General features: G+C 42.4%; 1 protein-coding gene across 4 annotated transcripts in view; it reads left to right on the forward strand.

Annotated features, from left to right (window-relative positions):
- col7a1 (collagen, type VII, alpha 1) overlaps positions 1-22,181 on the forward strand; it is a 70,525-nt gene that overhangs the window by 38,368 nt on the left and 9,976 nt on the right. For 3 of the 4 annotated variants that reach the window (XM_044024057.1, XM_044024056.1, XM_044024054.1), the window contains exons 56-105: positions 73-108; positions 830-871; positions 973-1,053; positions 1,180-1,215; positions 1,299-1,334; positions 1,446-1,526; positions 1,972-2,007; positions 2,430-2,501; positions 2,894-2,938; positions 3,112-3,147; positions 3,274-3,309; positions 3,709-3,813; positions 3,887-3,952; positions 5,009-5,044; positions 5,196-5,231; positions 5,325-5,372; positions 5,463-5,498; positions 6,596-6,721; positions 6,822-7,031; positions 7,124-7,159; positions 7,750-7,794; positions 7,905-8,021; positions 8,116-8,187; positions 8,499-8,543; positions 9,619-9,654; positions 11,579-11,614; positions 11,688-11,732; positions 11,841-11,873; positions 11,961-12,023; positions 12,114-12,149; positions 12,571-12,651; positions 12,766-12,834; positions 16,147-16,182; positions 16,538-16,597; positions 16,688-16,732; positions 16,827-16,862; positions 17,769-17,804; positions 17,895-17,954; positions 18,038-18,163; positions 18,242-18,313; positions 19,317-19,352; positions 19,444-19,503; positions 19,603-19,647; positions 19,837-19,872; positions 20,026-20,061; positions 20,865-20,921; positions 21,034-21,105; positions 21,257-21,328; positions 21,433-21,468; positions 21,558-21,638. In XM_044024057.1, coding sequence (XP_043879992.1) covers positions 73-108; positions 830-871; positions 973-1,053; positions 1,180-1,215; positions 1,299-1,334; positions 1,446-1,526; positions 1,972-2,007; positions 2,430-2,501; positions 2,894-2,938; positions 3,112-3,147; positions 3,274-3,309; positions 3,709-3,813; positions 3,887-3,952; positions 5,009-5,044; positions 5,196-5,231; positions 5,325-5,372; positions 5,463-5,498; positions 6,596-6,721; positions 6,822-7,031; positions 7,124-7,159; positions 7,750-7,794; positions 7,905-8,021; positions 8,116-8,187; positions 8,499-8,543; positions 9,619-9,654; positions 11,579-11,614; positions 11,688-11,732; positions 11,841-11,873; positions 11,961-12,023; positions 12,114-12,149; positions 12,571-12,651; positions 12,766-12,834; positions 16,147-16,182; positions 16,538-16,597; positions 16,688-16,732; positions 16,827-16,862; positions 17,769-17,804; positions 17,895-17,954; positions 18,038-18,163; positions 18,242-18,313; positions 19,317-19,352; positions 19,444-19,503; positions 19,603-19,647; positions 19,837-19,872; positions 20,026-20,061; positions 20,865-20,921; positions 21,034-21,105; positions 21,257-21,328; positions 21,433-21,468; positions 21,558-21,638 — 2,916 coding nt within the window. Of the gene's footprint in view, positions 1-72; positions 109-829; positions 872-972; positions 1,054-1,179; positions 1,216-1,298; positions 1,335-1,445; positions 1,527-1,971; positions 2,008-2,429; positions 2,502-2,893; positions 2,939-3,111; positions 3,148-3,273; positions 3,310-3,708; positions 3,814-3,886; positions 3,953-5,008; positions 5,045-5,195; positions 5,232-5,324; positions 5,373-5,462; positions 5,499-6,595; positions 6,722-6,821; positions 7,032-7,123; positions 7,160-7,749; positions 7,795-7,904; positions 8,022-8,115; positions 8,188-8,498; positions 8,544-9,618; positions 9,655-9,946; positions 9,983-11,578; positions 11,615-11,687; positions 11,733-11,840; positions 11,874-11,960; positions 12,024-12,113; positions 12,150-12,570; positions 12,652-12,765; positions 12,835-16,146; positions 16,183-16,537; positions 16,598-16,687; positions 16,733-16,826; positions 16,863-17,768; positions 17,805-17,894; positions 17,955-18,037; positions 18,164-18,241; positions 18,314-19,316; positions 19,353-19,443; positions 19,504-19,602; positions 19,648-19,836; positions 19,873-20,025; positions 20,062-20,864; positions 20,922-21,033; positions 21,106-21,256; positions 21,329-21,432; positions 21,469-21,557; positions 21,639-22,181 lie in introns of all 4 variants that reach the window. The other variant, XM_044024055.1, reaches the window with a different exon arrangement.

Consider the following 22,181-nt stretch of genomic DNA (forward strand, 5'->3'; position numbering starts at 1 on the left):
TTGGAGTTTATTTAACTTTGTACCGTGTCTCTGCTGTTCATGTGTTCACAAAACTTCTTCTTCCTCTTCAAGGGACTTCAAGGACCTGCTGGACCACCAGGAAAAGTGGTGAGTGTCCGAGAGACGAGATGTTAAGATTAAGATTAAGATTAGATTAATTTACATGGAATAGATGGAGAAGAAACCCTGATCTAGATGGTTTTAAGTGGACAGGGTTTTGTTGTCGTCTGCATAAAGACTGAATCTATGGTGCAGATAGGTTCTTTCTACTATGGATAACCCGAGTTAATGACGTCATCTGCTCATGCTGTTACGTGAGTGATTCCCTTATTAAAGACAGTTTGTTGTGAGGGGGGGATACACACAGTGACTGTGCTCGGAAAACAAATCCATGCAGCAAATGCTGTGACGGTAGTCTTGAGACATAAACACAGCAGTGCAGAATAAATCTCAAATCACATCTCAAACTCGTCCATCATCATATAAATGATGTCATTAGTTTTTTAGGAAATACACAGCACAAGACTGTCGGTAATGACGGGATTTGGTTAATAGTTGTGAAATAAAGGAAGAGTAAAAGATCAACTTTTTTTAGGATCTCAGTTTCTATTCTGTTGAAAATGGAAGCAACTTTTTTTTTATGTTTGTCAAATGTCTTCATTGTGTTACTAACTTAGTTTGTAGTTTAAATTGAACCTTTAACACTGAGCATGTCGCAGACGTCACACCTTTTTTTATGGTAAGCAAAGAAAAAAAGGTTAAATAAGTTTGAACATCAACTCCCACTGATCTGTGATCTGTGAGGTTTCATGTGTGTTTCTTTGAGCAGGCTGACATCCAGGGGCAGCTGAAAGGAGAGAGGGGAGACAAAGTATGTACATGTCTTTGTCTGTCTCTGTCTGTCTCTGTCTCTGTCTTATCACAGTGTTTGCATGCACTCTCTTCAAACATCTGACGTGGTTGTGATTCCAGGGTGACGCCGGCAGCCCGGGAGGACTCGGCAGCAAAGGTCAGAAAGGAGAATCGGGGACTCCTGGAGCCGCCGGCCTACGAGTGAGTTGACAGCGTTCATGGAAGACCTGAATGCTTTTGTCTGATACGCCACTGTATCAGCATCTGTGTTCATGCATGACTGAGGATCCTTTGTGACGTCTTGTCCTTTCCCTGTCGTCTATAAAGGGTCCTGAGGGACAACGGGGGCCTGCAGGCACAAGGGTCAGCTGTTTTTTCATCAGTGATTTATGAGTGATTTCCTCCTTTTATTTCAATCATTTCTTTAAACCTTTTCATATTTCCAGGGTGACACAGGAGAAAGAGGAACACCGGGAGAGAAGGTCTGAAAACAATAAACAAATAAACATTCTCAATAAAAAAGTTATGTTTAATCTGTTCTGTTCTCACACTTTAAGATAAAGTCTCCTAACTCTAATTCTCTGTGTGATCAGGGAGAAAGGGGAGCTTCTGGGCTGGATGGACGTCCAGGTCTGGATGGTAAACCAGGTCCTCTTGGACCCGCTGGACAGAGGGTATTTCATTGTTTGTACTTGTATTTATAACCTTTTCAGGTCCTCACTATCAGTAAATCTCCATCCTATAATTCATGGCTCCATGTTGAAGATTCACCATGAGATGTCTTTGACTTTAAACTCAAAAATCACAAAATGGAACAATTGTTAAGATAAAGACCAAACCAAAACCTGGTCCTCATCAGACAGAACCTTTATTTCTGTGGAACTGAGTCAGTTGAAGACTAACATTTGAGTTGTGATTAGGTTAAGTTAAGTTTAGGATTAGACAGTAAGTGTTTATGGTTAAGGTCAAGGGTTACACTGTTTGTATCTTTGTGAGGACATTTGGTCTGTTCCTCACAGCTGTAAAGGGATTAGAATAAGATTAGAATAATAAAGAACGTGTCCTCCGTAAGAATGGGGTCTTTGTTGACATTGGTTTTGCATTTTCTCTGTGTTCCAGGGGGATTCTGGGAAACAGGGAGATCCCGGGAGAGATGTGAGTCTCCCTTTTCCTGTGTGGTTATTACTTTAAAATCTCAAATGGGAAATATGTTCTCATTGTAATTCCTCAGTCTTAGCGCTCTCTGTCTCTCCCTCTCTCTCTCCCCCTCTCTGTCTCTGTCTCACCCTCACCCACACACACAGACACAAACACATTGACAACAGACGTCTTCATGCGTCGCTCTTCCTCTCTGAGTCAAAACATGAGGAGGAGGAGGAGGAGGACTTGTTCTCACTCACAGTAAACACTCGTCTGCCCTTCGTGCACTGTAACTGTGCGTGCTGCAGAGGGCGCTGTGGAGATGTTAAAATGTTTAGACTTTCACTCTTGTAGGCGAACTGTTTGTCATCACTGTAACTGACCAGAGTAAATAACCGTTAAGTCTGATTCAATCTGCTGTCTTTGTTTTTAATCAGGGTTTACCAGGAATTAGAGGAGAACTGGGCCCTCAAGGGCCTGTTGGGCCCCCAGGAACTCCAGGGACACCTGTGAGTATAAGCAATTTACAATGACACCGAGGGAACATTCAGTGCACACCTCCTTAAACGCACAGATGAGTCGACACAAGGAGGAAACGCACACGCACACGCGCACACACACACACACACGCGAGCACATGTGCTCGCGTGTGTGCGTGTGTGTGTGCGTGTGCGTGTGCGTGTGTGTGCGTGTGCGTGTGCGCAAACATAAGCAGTGGTCCGTGTGCACGCTGCCAGTTGAATAGTGAATAATGTTCATATGACAGTGATGAGTCACAGACACACACACATCACTATGCAGTGTGACGACATAATTCAGAGGATAATTGGTGCATTAAAGCATCTAATGCAGCAATATTCTCTACAGTCTGTGTTTCTCTAACACTGTCGTCTTCTTTTAGGGTAAATCAGGTGAAGATGGCAAACCTGGGTCTCCTGGAAAAATGGTAACATGTTGGACTTTGTTGATAGTGATTGTGTCCACTAACAGTGTAAATGTGTCATGTTCTGTCCCCGTGAATGACGCTTACTTACTCAAAGCGTGTCTTCACTGGACCTCTTAAAGAAGTGGCTCTGATTTATTGCAGCGTGTGATGTGTTTTGTTTTTGTCCTGCACAGGGTGAGGACGGCGTGCCAGGAGAAGACGGGAGGAAGGTTTGTTCATCAGTTATAGTCGTTTTCTCAACCTTTTCAAGTATTAGTGTTGATTCCTCTACAATAACTTCTTTATTGTGTACAAGTTATTTAAGGTTATTTTTCCTGATTTTCTTTTATCTACAGGGCGACAGAGGAGACGCAGGAGCAGCTGGACGAGATGTGAGTTCTTGTCGTTTCTCCTTCATGTTGTGATTGTTTCAGTCTTATTCCGTGTGTGTGTGTGTGTGTGTGTGTGTTCCTCTTGTGTTACTCATCAGATTTTCTGTGTGTGTTTATCACTTTGACACACCCTCATCACTGCCTCTCAGAGGCAGCCATATATACGTTCACATGCCTCTAATGATCAAGCTTAGCCTTTAAGGGGCGGAGCCACTTCAGAGAGAAATCCAGAGGAGCGCCAAATGTCAGAGTGTTTTTTTATTCATGTACAAAGTCCTATTAATTATCTGAAGAGCATCAGTGCAGAGCATCAGTGGCCACCTACTATGATTTATACTTCATCCTCGACTGAATCACAGGCAGAAATAACCTCAGTTGTGTAATTGCGTGTTTTCCCAGGGCCGTGATGGGCAGAAAGGAGACCGAGGGCTTCCTGGAGCTGTAGGCCCCTCCGGTCCTTCAGGGCCACCTGGGTTACCTGGCAGTATTGGTCCTCCTGGACAGGTGATGTGGACACAATTAAAATGTGGAAAGAGGATGGTGTGTCGTTTACTAACTCATGCACCGTCTCTCGCAGGTTGTGTACTTGAAAGGAGCCGAGGCGGCACCGATCCCCGGCCCACAGGGGCCCCCAGGAACCCCTGTGAGTATTCAGATTTCTTTTAGAGTTTGATACAAATCTCTTCTTTTTCCTGCAGCATGATGGACTAATAATACGTATGTCCAAAAAAAGCTGTTGTTCAATAACAAACACTTCCTGTTTGTGCGTTTCATTGTGTTTTTCATAGAACTCTGTTGGGTCTTTTTTTAAAATATCAACATATTCCTGATTACTTTTTTTTTTTCAAAATAAATGTAACCATTAGAACACAGAGCTTTTTTCACTCTACACTAAATGTAACGGTAATTTGGGCTATTTGGCTAATTTTGTGACTTAATATCACGATTAAAAATAGGATATAAAATAAACTTTAACTCAACCCATAAGAAGACGAAAAAAACAAACAACATTTGGTCACACTTTATATTAGGGAACACATATTCACCATTAACTAGGTTTTAGACAGTTATTAGTTAACACCTTAATCAGGAACAATCTTGATTCATGTCGTAATAGAGGTAGAATAAGTTGTTAATACGTGCTTAATAATTACTAATTAATGGCTAGTATGTTACTTGTATGCATGTTAGTAAGCACCTAGTTAATGGTGAATTTGTGTTCCTTAATATAAAGTGTTACCAGACACACCCCCAAGGATGTCCATATAAGGAGTTGTGTATTATTCCCACAGCAAACGACCATGGGTGCACCTGTGGCACAGATATGTGCCGCGTGATCACTAAGGGTTAATGAAATCCGTGATGAAGTGATGAATTATGTCACACGTTAGTTTTATTGCACTGTTGTCATGATATTTGATTAAATGAAGCCTTGACATTTCTTGACATTCATTTAGAGAATGAGCGTTTATTTCTATAGCTTTATTTCTTATTGATTTAATATTGATTTCAATACCAACACATATTTTGGTCAATAATACAAAAGTATTGACGTTTGAAACCCAGCTGTTTAAAGGTAAATGGTTTTCAGAGCAGTGTAAATGTTTGACATGAGGACGTGTCCCCGCACGCTACTCCATTTGTCCCACATATTATCTGCTGATGATCTCATCGATGTCCTTGTTCCTCTGTCTGACAGGGCGTCCCCGGTGTCCCCGGAGCTGCAGGACCCAGAGTACGTTGTCTTTATTGATTCCATTTTTTTCTCCATATAAATATCAATTTACTCTGTTTTATTCTGGTTTATGACCTCCTTCTCCTTCTCCTCCTCCTTCTCCTCCTCCTTCTTGTTCCTCTTCTTCTGCTGCTTGTGGTCTTTGCTCCAGGGAGAGCGAGGTCCCCACGGCCTCAAAGGTGAAACTGTAAGTTGAACTTCCATTTTCTTCCACTGTAGTGAGTGTGTGACATGATTGAGGCTTCAGTGTGTCGACACTTTGATCTCTTTTTATTGGCAGGGGGACCCGGGAGAGGACGGAGCACCGGGCAAACCTGGGACAGCTGTGGTAAGACATCAGTCCATCACGTCTGATGTCCAAACTCTGGCTGCCAGTGTCCGTCTGTGTTAACCCATGCGTCTGTATTTGTGTCAGCAGGACGTACAGAAGGCTCTGGCCAGCCTCGGTATTCAGGTGTGTGGACTCCTTGTTTTTGAGTTATTTATTAAAGGTGCATTAACTCTAGATCACTAACTATCACAATTCTGAATATGTGATTTTTATTATGTTATCTGAGTTACATGGATCTGTGGTACCTGAGGTTCACTACTTGTTATTGAGACCAAATAACAAGTTCCCAGCTCCAGTATGTTTTTTTGTTAACGATAACGACTATATATATATATATATATATCTATATATATATAGATATATATATATATATATATATACGCTATAACGATTGCCTAGTTTTTCCCATACTTTAGAGGCTTTGTATCGAGTCACTTTGTTTGTGCATGTGGGAAACACACAGGTCTAAGATCAGCTCCTGATGATCTTAGACCTGCAGATGCTTCATAGGGAACTCATAAGTCTAGGATGTATTTTGGTCCAAGACCATTCAGTGCTTTGTAGACCAAGAGTAAGATTTTGAAATCTATCCTGTGACTCACAGGAAACCAGTGTAGTGATCTGAGTACCAGGTGTGATGTGGTCCAGTTTCCCTGGTATTAGTCAGGACTCTGGACCAGCTGCAGCTGCCTGATTGATGTTTTTTCTTAAGACACCATTTCAACAATCTCTGTGCTGAAAATATGTTTTTCTGTGTCTTGTTGAGACAGAAAATGTTCTCCAGGCAGTAAAAGCCAGACTTAGTGAAAGCTTTTCGTTGGTTGTGAGTCAATAATTACACCAACAATTCTGCCTTGATTTGTAGCTTTCAGTGACATGGAGTCAAGGAGAGCACTGACCTTTGACCTTTCATTTTTGGAGCCAAAAAAAAATCCCTTCAGTCCTCAGTCTAGCTGAATATCTTCCCTATGCAGCCATGAGATGTTTAGTTTGTCCACTGTGGGCTATTTTAAACACATGATGGAATGAAAAACAACAATTTATACAATCAGGTCATTCATTATACACTCGTAAAACATTAAGAATAATTATTTCATCTTTAATTTCCAACATTTTATACACAGGAAATATATTTTATTGAATAAAAAGGTATTAAATGCAGTAGAACGATATACTAATAGAACGTTTTTGTGTCTGCTTGCTTTGGTGCTCTCACACAGGTCTCTGAGCTGAAGGTGGTTGTGGACAAGAAGGACTTGCTTGTGGCTCCTTCCGTGCAGAAGCCGGAGAAAGGTGCAAAGGGAGACACGGGGGACACAGGACAGAGAGGACCCGCTGGGTTGGATGTGAGTATGATTATTAAGCATCTCAGAAGCTTCAAAGTAAAAAGACGCCTTGAAAATTCATAAAAATGATGCATATTATAAACGTTTTGAATGTTTATAGGGCGCTCGTGGTATTCCAGGAGAGAGAGGAACAAAGGGGGATCAAGGGGATCGAGGACCTGCAGGAGCGACAGGGCCTCCTGGAAGAGCCATTGGGGAAAGAGGGCCAGCGGGGCCCCAGGGCCCTGCCGGAGAGTCTGGCAAGCCTGGTATACCAGGTGTTCCAGGGCGAACTGGGGAAGTAGGAGAGTCTGGAAGACCAGGAGAAAAGGTGAAGAGAAGAACTGCACGTCATCAAAATAAAGATTTTGTATAATGCGTCTGCTAATGGTGTGTGTGTGTGTGTGTGTGTGTGTGTTTTAGGGGGAGAGAGGTGACAAAGGTGACAAAGGAGAAGCTGTAAGTGTTTTAGACTATTGTCGTCAAGTGAATGTTTGTTACTTTCAAAGAAACAGAGAGAGAAACATTCAGTCATGATCAATCAGGTGAAGCAGAAGAAGCTCACGGCACGAGTGAAGACTTTCAGAGGTGGATTCTCCTGTAAAAACTGTCACAAATGTGATTTTGAAAATGTTGAAAAAGTTTCCTGGATGCAGTCCAAACTAGTAACACTGCATTAAAAGACAGAAACACAGCAGAAGACAGCGTCCCTCCTCTCTCTCTCTCTCTCTCTCTCTCTCTCTCTGGGTAATTACTATGAAATCCACAGGGGGGCGATAGAGGTTTTGCAGTGGAGCTTTAAAGTTCAAATACGTAACAGTTCTGTGTTAAAATTAGCCAACATGTTTCTTTAAATCCATAGAAATCCAAAAATATCACCTGCTTTGCATCTGTGCTATAATCTCCTGTAATATTTGGTTCTAATAATTAGCCAGTGTGTTGTCTCAGGTTTTATATCATTTCATTGGTTTTATGTTGCTGTTTTTTATGAGGCCACCAGTGACAGAGATGACATACTGTGCATTTGAAGATTTGTTTCTGTTTGTCAGGGAAAACTTGGATTAACGGGGCCATCGGGTCCACCGGGTCAAAAGGTAAAACTGCTTTTTATCCCTGTAGCTGATGGAATGGAACACTTGTAAAACGACATGAAGTGAATATTGAGTTCAACAACATTTATCCATGTATATATTTGGCTCTGAAGGGAGCGTCTGCTGATTCAGTGCTGATTGGTGCACCTGGGGCTCGAGGCCCGCCAGGATTTGCAGGACAGAAAGGAGACGCCGGGGCAGCTGGACCACCAGGACCCAAAGGAGACAGAGTAAGATACAGATTCAGAATCAGATTTTCTTCTTCTTCTTCTTCAGTTTTCATACGTCGTCTTCTGATGTGTTTTATAATCTTCTGTCCTAAAGGGTTTTGTGGGACCAAAAGGTGATAAAGGAGAAAGAGGAGAACATGGAGAAAAAGGACGCGATGGCTCAGAGGTGAGTTGGGTCTAAGATCAGTTAGAACACAAATGAGTTTTTACTTTTCCACTCGTGCTGCTCACAAACACGTAAACACAGATCAACAAGCAAATGGACGCAGGTGAAAACATTATGAACTACTCAGCTCTGTAAACAACTGGAGGAGGACCAGAGGGTTTTCATTTGTTTCCAAGTTTAAATCAACAACCTAAAAGTTGTGCTTTCAAAAGTGCCAATCTTCTCATCTAACTCTAGAAAGTCATTTAACATAATTATTTTAGTTAGTTATTATTTCTCAGAAGATAATATTGTGTGGTTTGTAATTTCAGGGAACACCAGGAGAACCAGGGAAACCTGGTCAGGATGGAAAAGCGGTACGTGAGGAATGGAGTGCTGACTATTTTCTTTGTTTTAATAAAGTACACCATGTAGTGGATGAATGGATAAAAGAATGAATGGATGACTGTGTTATTAAATAGTCTTCTAACTGTATTTAGTGAATATAATTTCAACACACTCGGTAAGTAGGCTTTTTTTTCTCTTATAAATGAACCGTACATGATGATGTTATGACACAATCATACTCCACCAGTCGATTTATCATGTGATGCTATTTAAAGGTCCATTATGTAAGAATTAGTGTCATCTTATTTTCCATCAGTGATGATTCCTGCTCTGAATCTAAATGTGACATGGACAGACTGCCGGACCACGGACTGGTCAGACTGGTCACAGAGTATCAGTGTGACTGTAGATCAGTGGTGAAACTCCCCAAAAACACCTGTAATGGTGAGACAATTGTAACAAGCGGTGGGAGGAGTCCTCCAGTGTCAGGGTCACAGGTCGACAGTAGCCTTCACGCTCCTGATCTGCAGACTTTAGCTGGTTTGTCCATTTTGGCTGCAATAAAAACACAAGCATTATTCTATTATGCTATTAAAAACTATTTTTATTTTAAAGCCAATAAACCACAAACGATTATTTTCATAATCGATTAATCTGTCGATTATTTTCTCGATCAATCGCTTGGTCTATAAAATATCAGAACACCATGTTGAGCGGTGTTTGTCAAACCTGGAAATGATGATGTTGTCAAATGTCTTGTTTTGTCCACAAACCAAAATGATTGACTTTGAATGATTTCTTTGTTATTTAGAGCAAAGAAATGAAGAAAATATTCACATTTAAGAAAAATCTTGTTTTAATCAATAATTAATTTAGTAATCGATTAATAACCAACTGATCGATTAATTGTTTCAGCTCTACAATCAACCTTCCTAAATGTTACACACTGGACCTTTAATAATATGATGTTTTTTGAGAATATGAAACAAACAGTAATTACAAAATGCTGTTCATTGTTTCAGTGCATGAATAAATGCAAAGAGACGTGAGATATTAGACCCTCCTCACATTTTCTTGTTTTCCTTCCCCTCCCTGTTGGAGCAGGGCCCACCGGGGCCCTCTGGTCCTCAAGGGCAATCAGTGAGTAACCAGTAACCTGCAGAGTAAAACCATCGTGGGTTGGCTGCACACACAGAGCTGATGGAGCTCTCTTCTCCCCCCGCCCCCCCCTCACCCCCCCGGCTGAGGCTTCATAGATCCCTTAGAGTGTAACTGTCACTGTGGAGCTGTGCTGCTTACACCTCACTGTCTAACTTCCTCTTTCTCCTCATCTCTGTCTGTTTCCTTGTTCCTGTGTTTGTTTGTTCCCCTTCAAACTACACCCCCACTCTTCCTGTTATCCGTCTTCCCGGCATTTTTCCATCCCCTCTAGGGCCAGCCTGGGTTCCCTGGAGTACTAGGTAGACCGGTAGGTTATCTGCTGCAGGCTGGCATGCTTGGGCTGTGGAGGAAGAACTGTATACTGTATGTGTGTATGTATACAGTATGTATGTATATATATATACATACATACTGTGTATATAGCTGGCTGTGTGTCTTGGCTTCCACAGCTAGTAGCATGAAAGCTGTGTCTGTATTACACATATGTATATTTATATATAACATGAGAGAAAAACACTGTGATGAACCTTCCAGGAAACATTTCATCACTATGGAGCGCACGGGGCGTCTGGGATGAGAGTCAGACCTTGATTGAGTTCCTCATGAAATATTAATGAAGACCACCTGTCCCCAAAGTGCCCGCGTCAAACTCTACAGTTTAGAACGCCATAGATTTGTTGATTGAACAGATAAAAGGGAATCAGCTGACGTCCTAAGCTGCAGCTCACGCCAGCATCCAGTGCACAATAGTAGGAGGGAATACTAAACTGGGCCAAGTCTAAAAACGACTCTGTTGTGGATTGACTCGACTCGTGCTTGTCATGCATGGTGCCGCTCTCTGCTGTGAGCTTATCCCTCGCTCTGCACACATATTTCCAGTTAACCGTGCAAGTGTCTCTCTGCTGACGCCGCCGACCCTCCTGTGACCTGTCGTCAGAAAGTCCCGTGTGTTGTGTTTGTGTCTCTGAGTGGAAACAGTGTGACAGTGAACAGCATGAGGACGCTGATTGATTTGATTATGTAGACCTGTGGTTTTCTTTGTGACCTGTCAAAATGACTGCTGCTGTTGTCCATTACATAGTTCATTTATCAAGTGAAATAAATGTGAGTTCATGTCTTTGGAGTGTGGCTTTTATGAGCTGTTGATGGCGCTGACGTTTACAGTGACTGTGTCTCACACTGCTTCTCTGCAACAGCAGCACACTAACGGTGTGTTTCCACCAGCGCGACCCGCCTCGATACTATGCCGGCCTCTGATTGGTCAGAGTGCCGAACAATGCTGAACTGTAGATCAGTTAAAAAGACTTAATAATCGTAAAAACGTGGGTTAATCTCCAACAATTATCAGGGGAAATGTCTGAAATCTCAGTATTCAACAGAGGAGTTTAGTGACAGCACTGATGATGGCGACCGACGAGCTGCATCACAAACTCTGCCGCTGTGTTTCAGCTCAGTGTCAGACGGAGTCATGGAGGAAGTACTGAACAAATAGTTTTAATCAACTGATTCTAATGATTCAGTTACACTGAAAACAGCTGCTTTACAAGTCACTAGTTGCTCCGCCCATGTTGTCGTGGAAAACCCACTTAAACGGCGCCTTGTGGAGGCGAGGCGAGGCGAGGCGAGTCGAGCTGGGACCAGTCAGTGCTGAAAACGTCAGCAGCTCAAACAAAAAAAACCCTGAACAAACACTTTTGTTTGTGTTCTTTCTGCGATTAGATGAATGAATTGTCAGTTTCATGAAGCTTACTGGCTGCAGTCTGAAAGCGTAGCTTAGCATTCAGACTTTATTTTGTAACGCATCACAGGCACATTAAAGCTTACCAGAAATAAACCTTTTTTAAAATGTGTCCATTGATGCGATTACATGTGTATAAACAGCATGTGTGTCTTTCACTTGTAGGGAAATCAAGGAGAGCCTGGCATACGGGGGCCAACTGTGAGTATTACACACACACACACACACACACACACTACTCACAGACTTTTACATGTCTATGTGTTCTCATCAGGGCCCGTTGGGTCCCTCTGGGCTTCCAGGTGCACCAGGGTTAAAGGTGAGTTCACTGCAGTTTAAACACTGTGACCTGTTGTTGTTGTTGTTGTTGTTGTTGGTTTTTTTCATGCACAGTTAAATTCTCTGTCACTTGTTTTTTTTTTTTCAGGGTAATCAAGGAGAACCAGGTGTTGGCGTGCAGGTAAAACAGCTTCACTATTAGTTTACAGTCACGTATCCGTCTCTACAGAGTACAGTTGAGTAACGGATCAGAATCTGGTCTCTTCAGGGTCCTCCTGGTGCCCAGGGGAGCACAGGTTTGCCAGGACCACTGGGCCCTCCGGGAGCTGTCGTAAGTGTTCCTATAAATCACTGCTGTTCTTTTGCTCCCGAGACTCATTGTAAATCTCATGGTGTTGTTTTTATTTATTTGCTTCTTCAGGGTCCACAGGGCCCTCCGGGACTGTCAGGCCAGGTGGTGAGTATGCATTCCAAGTCTGGGCTGCGATAGTTGCTGCAGCACTGTGCAGCACGGCCAGGAAGTGCAGAATAATAGAAGTGCTGCTTTGTTTTCTGAGCCTGGGGCATTTCACTTCTAACTGGAAATGAGAAAAAATGAAATAAATAAATAAACAGAAACTCAGAAAACGTGTGCACCAAGCTGTCATTGGCAAATAACAGCCTCTGCTATAATAATCTTCATCATTTGGAAACGTTTCCACGACGTGCAACTGATTGAAAACAAATCATTCCCACCTGATGTTTACCAACATGTCTGACGCTGCTACTCTCTTGTTTTCACTCTTTTCATTCTTGTTGTAAAGCTTATTTAAGTCAGCAGATGTCAACGTAACATTGCACTCAATCTCTATATCACAAACATACATGCTGCTCCTCAGGGTGAGTCCGGTAAACCTGGAGTTCCTGGAAGAGATGGCGTTCCTGGGAAAGAAGGAACACATGGACTACCAGGAAAGCAGGTGTGTGGATTGGCGTTAACCTCGTCATGTGTATGTGTATGTTTTTCATTTATCAGGTCTTCCTCAGGTCTTCCTCAGGTCTTCCTCAGTGTCATTGTGTAATTTGCTCCTCAGGGCATTGCTGGACCTCCAGGCCTGCCCGGCTTAAAGGGGGAGCAGGGAGACAGCGGCCCTCCCGGGAAGGTGAGAACATGCTGTATCTACTGAGGAGCCTCTGGCCAAATGGACAGTCAATGGATTGCGTTTGTGTTTGGGGTTTTACTGGATGTGATCCCAGATAGAGAATGATTTGCTGCCCTGGAGTCATAACCCCCTCACATTTCTGCTGTAGTGCTATTATTAACTTCCTGCTGTGAGAGGTTTGATCTGATGACACAGTGTTAGATGCTCCTGCTCTGGGTTTTCCTTCAGGGTCCATGGTGATGCAGCTGGAACCTGCAACTGCTGCACTTCTCTTTAAGTCAATATCAAAAAAACACAGTGTTTGTGGTTAGTGTTTGAAATATTTGCTTTTAATTAATGTCTGTCTGTGTTTGTGTAATCAAACTCGTGAGACACACTTCTCCAAACTCTTCCTGTGTTGAATTAATTAATGTCTATCAGTGAGCTGCTGGGAAATGAAATCATCAGCACAAACATTCCCTGCCATGTGGGGAGGGTTTTTTTGAGCTGGGATTAGGGAATATAATTCAGGAACTTCATCTCTCGTCACAAGCTGTCGCCGCGGCCTGGGTTTGTGTACGTCTCTTATTGATTGACATTCAAGGAGTAAATCTCACTTGCTGACCAAATCAAATTATTTTCCACATATCTGGAACATATTTACACTTGACTCATGGGTCTATATTATCTGCTGCAGTGCAGCCCTGGAGTTTTACTTATTTTGTGCAGAGTTGTAGGAAATCCAGGGGAAAACCCAGTGGACGCCTGTAGTTCCTACCGCTCTAAAAATAAGATGAATATGAATCGCCTGAATCTACTTGAACATAAAGGTAAATCACTCATAGGTTGGCACTGGCGGCACTGACTTTATTCCCATATGCCCTTCAATGTATCTGAATTATATTATGTTATATATGGATGTAAATGAGAACTGCAGCCACAGATGTAACGGGGAAATAAGCCGAGGGAACACACGTCAGTATTCATCAGCATATTATCAGGTCTCATAAAAGTGAGAGGATCCATCTCGTCTAATGAACAGGGTCTTCCAGGGCAGCCGCTCTCATTTTCAGGTCAGGAGTACTATTAATTGGATTTCAATTAATTATTTAAAAGCACCAACGTTTTCCCGCCTCTCAAACCTGACACTAAAATAGTGTTGACTGTATTTAAACGCCTGCAGACGTCTCTTATTAAGAAAGTCTGTCAAATCTGCCCAGGGAAAGTGTCAGTCGACAGTAGAAGTGACAGTGAAGGTCAATTAATCTTCTCTAAACTGGGCTCATCACCCGTCATCGTCATGGAGTCAAAAACATCCTCACTTGTTTTGTTAGATGTGACTCAGTATCTTGTTCAAATCAAAAGATTCATCTTCTCCTGCTTTATTCTCCAAATTGGTGCCAATCTCAGCTGACATAGGGCGATAGGCGGGGTCACACCCTGGACGCCCGTCCATCACAGGGACACATATAGAGACAAGCAACCGTGCTACCTAATGCCCATATTACATGTTTTTGGACTGTGGGAGGAAGCCGGAGAATTCCCCACACACACACACAGGGACACCATGCAGACACCATGCAGGAAGGTCCTTGTTCCAACCAGGTCGCGAACCCGGGTCTTCTTGTTGCAGAGGCAAGAGTGCTAACCACTGCACCAACCTTGTGGCCCCAAAAAGATACCCCCCCTCTCTCTCTCGAGGTCACCAGAGCGGATTATCTGATTTTGCTGGAGTTTAATCTGCTGAAGCTTCTCCTGATTCAACAGATTCCAAGACATTCAATTCAATTTAATTTGTATTGCACCGAATTACAACATACATTATCTAAGGCACTGTACGTAGACAACATCATCGAGAGCAGAGAAACAATGAGCATCTGTGGAGAGTCAGATGTGCGGCCCTCTGCCTAGACAGGTTGGGGTGAAAGGGCAAATGGGGGAGAGAAAGGAAAAGAGGGAGATGAGGTAGAGACAGAAGAAGAAAGAGACCAGAAACATCAGTGAATTAAATATGTGGGACCAACTTGTCATATTTTCATGGTGTCTATGACCACCTTGTTTCCACAATGAATGAATGAAGTGTGTGTTTGGATGATTAACTCATCAATTTCATCTCTGGTCCAGTTGGTCCCACGTCTTTAATCCACTGTTTACTTGTGTAAAGACGTCACTAAGGTCCTGTGGGGGAATTCGACATGAAATTGAATTGGGATTTGTGGGGATTGCACCATGTGGTGTACAGGATGTGTATCTGGACCCGGCCTTCCCGTCTTCTGCTGACACCAATTGTGTGAGTTTGTGAGTTTTTCAGTTCCCGTCGCTGCTGATGGCCTCACGTTCAGCACCATGGAGAGCAACGCTGACACTTGTCAACAAGTTCACCACTTTGATAAATAACGAGGGAACGTGTGTCAGCGTTGCTGTGTCAACGAGTGGCCATCTGCTCTGCAGCTTCGTCCATTTGTTCGGACACACACACACACACACACACACACACACACACACACACACACACACACACACAGGTTTGACTTGAGTTTATTTGGACAGCCTGAACTAAGTCTTATCCCTAAACTTAACCATACCTTTAAGCCGAATCTCCACACACGTCTCCACAGTTGTTCTGTGCTGTGATGAGGGAAATGTTGCAGATGGAGATTCCACTTTTGCTTCCTTCGTTGACTCTTGACTTTTCTGCAAACCTGTCAAAACAAGTTAGAAGATGACGTGAAAGAATTCAAGAAATACTTAAATGCCATTATCCGTGTTTTATCAGCAAGAACTGGGGCCGTGGTCATCGACGCTTTAATGGAGTCAAGCAGACGCTGAAAATGTTTTTTTTTGTTTTTGGACAAAGCAAGTCTCTGTAATATCCCGCCCATACCCAAAGAACGACGCAACTCTCTCTCTCTGAGAGAAGCGTCTCCACTTTGGATTGCTTTACTTGGAAAGATTTAGTGTAAGATTGGCATCGCGCAGTCTACCAAAAAGCTGCTGGACGTGGTCTTGCCAGTTCTCTGAATAAACGACAATGTCATGAAGATAATTCCTCACAACCCAGACACACAACAAAGGTTGAAAGGTTGTAAAAACATCAACAGTGTTGCCAAATGATTCACTGAATTAACCAAACTAATGCTCTGCAGGTTTTTAGTTTCCTTCTGTCAGTGAAGTTTGATCTTTAATGTTAGAATTTGAACGTGTTTGCTTGACACTTACAATCTGAGAGGCGGACGATCTAACAGCTGCTTGATGACGATGTTTGAATGCCAAAGCTTTTTAGAAGTCAATTTCATCTTCTTCTTTTATCTGTTTCTTTCTGTATTTTTACAGGCAGTTGCCGGTCCTCCTGGACCCAAAGGAGCAATGGTGAGTCATTGTAATTATCACTGCTTTTGAAGTAACCACATTTTTTTTTTTTAAATTCAAACATTAACCCTTTAACACCCAAGCCTCAAATTGTCCTGTAACTACGTGCTTCTGCTCATTTTCCCAGAATAACTTCCAATATCTGGCAGTTACTCACAATCTACTGCATGTAATAATAGTTTAAATTGAAGGAAAACAAACAGGTTTATTTAGAAAAAACACTTCAGTTGTTCATGAACAACAGATCCTGTGTGTTAAATTAGAAATTGGAACAGTGTAAAACATATTTACAATAACATTTGTTTGAGTCTGTATGTACAGGCGTGAAATAGTCTCCTGGTTGTGATTGACACAGGGTCCTGCTGGTCCAACACTACCTGGCACAACTGGAGAGAGAGGTCTACCTGGCGAGAAGGTGAGTCTGACCGCGTAAGGTCCGCGCTCACCGTCGTGTCACATGACTGTGGACATACGTGACATATGCTGTGTAATTGCTGTCACTCAGGGAGGCAAAGGAGACAAAGGTGGTGCTGGCATCAAAGGGGAAAGAGTGAGTGTAATCATTCCACACACACAACACACAACATAATTATGATGTTAAACAATATGACGTGTTCAAACTGTCTCGTTCATTGTCACTCTAGGGAGTGGTTGGTGAAGCAGGAGACCCGGGAGAGGATGTGAGCATATGTTAAATATCTATCTGTGTCGTTTTAAATGACAGGTATATTTAGGTCTATTATAAGGTTCTATCTGTGTAAACCCTAAAACGGGCATGAAATGTCCAGTAGATCAGCATTTTCTGAAATACTCAGACCATGCCACATTCTCTTGTGATGCTCAGCTTGATCTTCATCATCTTGGACTTATCCACTTGTCTTAATGCATTGAGTTGCTGCTATGTGATTGGCTGATCATTTACATTAACAATCAGTTGAACCAGTGTACCTAATAAAGTGGCCAGTAACTATAACTATATCTATCAGTATAGTGATGCTGACGTTACAGTATAAGTATTTTATTAGTCCCACAGTGGGAAAATAATAAGATGTTTTAATGGATTAATGTTCGATATTACATAGCTAACTAGATAGATAAAGCTAGCAAGACTGATAGATATTGTTTAGCATAGACACGATGCTATGCTAACCTTTCTTTAGAGCTCGAATAGAGCTCGAATGTCCGTCACTCTGTGTTTTTTCCTTTAATATAATCACCAAACGTTACACACTGCAGCTTTAAACTGTAGGTTTAGTTGACACTGACTTATCATCTGAAAACCAGTCCAATTCATCAGTCATGGTTCCATCACAGTGTGATGAAGGTTTTCAGACCTTCTCTCTAAAAGTGTCTCTTGTAATTGACACCAATGATTGCGTCGTCCTTGAGGTTAACGAGGCGTGTGAACTGTGATGACAACCAATGACGGCTCACACTCGTTCTAATGGAGTCTGTGTTCACCGGCATAACAATGGAAGCACACTGATGTGTGGATGTGGGGACATTTGAAATTTAAAAGCAGCTTAAATGAATGGGAACGTTCAGTTTTGTTTTCATTGATTTCATTCATGTTTCTGGTGATGCAGGGAGCACAGGGATCTCCTGGGCCAAAAGGAGATAAGGTGAGTGAGCTTTTACTTTTGTCTTTTATTCATTTCCAGCTAAAATGAACGAAAATCCTCGTGACAGTTGTGATCGGCCGTGTTTTGCAGGGGGAGAGGGGCATAGGACTGGCTGGTCCTCCTGGTCGGGACGGTCCTCAAGGTTTAAAAGTGAGTAGAGCTTGTGATGCAGATGCAGATTTATGTGCAGGATTTATATGCTGCTAAGAATTGAAATGTGTCTGGATTTCTAGGGAGACTCAGGTCTTCCTGGTACAGCTGGTCCTTCAGGACCACAGGGAAAGACTGGTGATGTGGGGCCTCCTGGCCTGAGAGGAGAAAATGGACAACCAGGACCTCCAGGACCACCTGGGGAGAGGGTCAGTGCGGTCGCATTGTACTGTGTGATTTTAACCTTCATCTCTGGTGTGACTGAGATTGCGTGAATCTCATTTCAGGGTCTTCAGGGCTTTGCGGGTCGTCCAGGAAATGTTGGACCTCCTGGTCCTGCTGGACCCGCTGGACAACCAGTGAGTTTGTTTGTTTTTACACTGTGGTGGTGATTCTGCTCCGTGACTGAATGCTGTCGGGGTCGTTTCTACAAGTCAGTCAGTTGCATCAAAGGTTTCACCACAAGAGGAAACTGCATATATTTGTTTGTTTTTTTGAGTCTTTCTTGCACTGGCGAGAGACAAACGCATCCATCGTCTGCGCAAATCCATCCCATTCACTGAAATATAAGGAACGCCTCAAGGAATTTGTCTCAAATTGTCAATTTGGACTCGAGACTGAAGTGATTAGCTGGTCAAAGTTTGAATTAACATTTGACTTGCATTCAGTTGTCCTCTCTGTCCCCCTGGACGTCCACCACAAGCTCATCAGTTATTGTAGCACCACATGAAGAAGCGCTCCATCATCCTCTAGTGCACTTTGTGTTTCTATAATTACGCAGCGGTTTGAGCTACGTATGTGGTTATTACGGTAATTTCACTCACACTGTTGTTGGAAGCCGGCGCATCATTTGTGGACAGAGTGGGAAAAACACCTGTACATTTTTTCCATTCCATTTTTTGGACATTGAGACAAAAAGTCAAACCAATGTTATTTTAAATGTGTTTTATATTGTTCAAAGTTCACATTTAACACACAAAATCTGGTGTTCATGTACAACAACAGTGTGTTTCTACTTTTTTAATTGTTAAAACAGTATTTTAACATGCAGTAAATTATAAATAACTGCCAGTTATTGGATGTTATTCTGATTAAAATAAGCAAAAACAAATTGAGGCTTGAGTTTGAAAGGGTTAAAAACAGAAGGAAACATAGCATCACATGTCATGAAGGATTTGTGTTTTCAGTCTTTAAAGTAAAGACGTCCTCTCACTTGGCAAACTGGCTTTTAAATGACGATACAGTTTACAGTCTCCAGATATAAATGGAAACTGTTATTGGTTCTTCTTATATTTTGAATTGATGTAACCGCTCTGATGATGTAATTCATGTTTTTCTAATGATCAGTCATTTGTTTTCCAGGGCTCCGCTGGTACCAACGGGGTCAAAGGAGACAAGGTGAATCTCAGGGAGACAAATGTTTCCATGCCATTTCTTAAATGTTCATTTAAATGTTCTTTGTATTCATATCATCATTTCCTGTCGCCAGGGGGAAGTTGGCGTTGGTGTCCCTGGTGCTCGAGGAGAGAGAGGAGATGCAGGGACCAGAGTAAGACACTGGTTCACATTGTTTTCTACATAGACTGTATATGATCAACTAAATCAACTAAAGAGTGGCATGTTTTTCCCATCATGCCTCCTGTTGTAGGGCGAGGAGGGTCGTCCCGGTCTGGACGGGGAAAGAGGACCAACTGTAAATACCAAGTGTTTCCGTCTTTGATTTGATTTGAATGTCTTTAGTTATTGTGGAGGAGTTAACTAACTCTACTGTTGTCGTGTTGATTTCAAAGCATTTTCAACAAGAAGTCACTTCAAACCTTGTTATTGTGATTTCATTTCTGTTGCCTGATCTTTCTGTTTTAATTGTGTGTGTGGTCATCAGGGTTCCCCGGGGGCTCGCGGTGTTCGGGGAGAGAAGGTGAATATTTCAGTCCTCTTCCCATTTTCATGTGAGATTGCTCTTGTTCTTTGAGCAGGTCACTGAGCAGCAGCTGCATCTTCAGAGCGTCCTGCTCTCGTAAAGTAGTGAATTAAATTGATCTGCTGTGACGGGGCTTTGTTTTTTTGTCAGGGAGACGGTGGACCTCAAGGTGACAAAGGAGAAAAGGTGTGGACATGTTTTTTAATATCCAATAAACCAAAGCTCACTTCTGTTTTTGCATGTTTATTTATTTATATCGCTAAAGACAACATCAGTGTGTTTCTACCAGCTCCACTCCACTCGTTTCCACTAGTGATAGCACCAGGTACTTTTTTTACTACCTGCTCTGGTGAGGGTCCAAGCGAGCTGAGGCGACACTAGGCGTGACATCACCAGACTGCCGGCCACTGATTGGTCAGAGTGACGTCACAGGAAGAGACGTCCGACACAAGAATCAAAGCCGAACTGTAGATCAGATAAAAAAGACTTAACAATCCTAAAAACGTGGGTTAATCTCCAACAATTATCAGGGAAATGTGTAAAATCTCAGTATTTATGACGAGTCTTAGGAGGAGGAGTTTAGTGACGTCACTGCTGAGCTCCGGTCGTGAACAAATAGTTTTAATGATTCTAATGATTCAGTTACACTGAAAACAACTGCTTTACAAGTCACTGTGTGTGTGTGTGTGTGTGTGAAACGAAGTGAAGACTCCGCCCATGTTGAGTAGCTACTATTTTAGTAGTGGAAAACCGTGCGAGGCGAGTCGAGTCGAGTCGAGTCGAGTCGGGTCGAGTCGAGTCGGGACCACAGGTGGAAAAGAACTGAACGTGATGTTTTATGCAGTTCACTAACTTTCAACTTGTTTGTGTGATTATTAACTCATAAACAAAAGTAACACACCTCCTCGATGGAGATTATACGACTGTGATACGACACTGACAGCAGTGTGTTGACGACACATCAGTCACTGCTGTCCTTCAATTGACAGGGTGACACTGTGCTCGTGGGAGGGCCTCCTGGAGAAAAGGGCAACAAAGGAGAAACGGTGAGTGAACGCTGTTGATGTTAGGAGAACATCTCACTGTAGACACTGTAGTGATGTTTTACAGCAGCTGGCATCACTGCCACAGTTCTAGTTCTCACATGTTTGGTTTCAGGGCGACAGAGGGCCTAAAGGGGTCCAAGGAGAAAAAGGAACAAAGGGTCAGGAGGGGCCTTCAGGGGAGCAGGTAAATACCTTCCTGTTAGATGACGTTAGATTCTGACGTTTTATTTAAAACTGATTATCACACATTTAACTCTGTATTTACCCCAATGCGGGATATGATGTTATAAATGACCAGTATTTCTTTTTCCATGTGTTTGTGTGTTTGACCTCAGGGTCAGAGGGGAGAGCCGGGGGAGAAAGGATCCGTCGGATTCCCCGGGGCCCGCGGTCCTGGTGGACAGAAGGCAAGTGACGCTGAGCGTCTGATGATAATTATGATCACAATCCTAATTATCAGCAGATTGTCAGTGAGGATAATAATTCTTCTAATTACTGTCATTGTGTGCAGGGAGAAGCCGGTCACCCCGGAGTGCCTGGTGAAGCGGTGCGTGTCTTTGCGTCTGATTGGAAACTTCTTTACTTCTTTACTACTGGTTGCTTTTGACTGTGATGATTTCTGGGCTTTTTTCCCAGGGTTTGTCAGGGAAGGACGGACTGCTGGGGCAGAAGGGCGAGAAGGGATTCACCGGTGTTTCAGGACTGAGAGGAGTCAAGGTATTTTCTCTGTGTGTGATTATTCTCTGTGGTCTTCATTTGCATAAAAATGAGAACATGACAATAAATAAATGGGAAAATTGTCACATAAAAAAAAAACACTTAAATAATACCTGACATTGCTGTTGTCTTTGATTTCAACTCCATTAAAATCATTAATGAACTGAAGACATATAAGCATATATAGAAGTATTATGCTAGTTAGCCTTTAGCACGGTTCTGTGTGTTTATAGGTCACATGTTCAGGTTTCAATAAAAGCGTTATTTTCCATCTGTTGTTGAGTCAAAGTTATGATTCATTATATATCGTGTTTTTAGTCGTGATAATTGTGCAGAAGTCACAAAATAGAGTGTTTTTTTGCTCAGTTGTTTTTATATTGTTGGTGAAAGTTCCATCAGATTTACCTATGTTGTGTTGAAATATAATAATATAGCCTCTGTATATAATGGATATTTAAACATAGTCATGATTTATATTTTAAAGCAAAATTTGAAAAGCTTTTTCAAAAGCAGGTTCAACAACGGCTCATGTTGGATGAAATG

The sequence above is a fragment of the Solea senegalensis genome, linkage group LG4 (genome assembly GCF_019176455.1).
Source record: "Solea senegalensis isolate Sse05_10M linkage group LG4, IFAPA_SoseM_1, whole genome shotgun sequence".
In the NCBI taxonomy this organism is placed as follows: domain Eukaryota; kingdom Metazoa; phylum Chordata; class Actinopteri; order Pleuronectiformes; family Soleidae; genus Solea; species Solea senegalensis.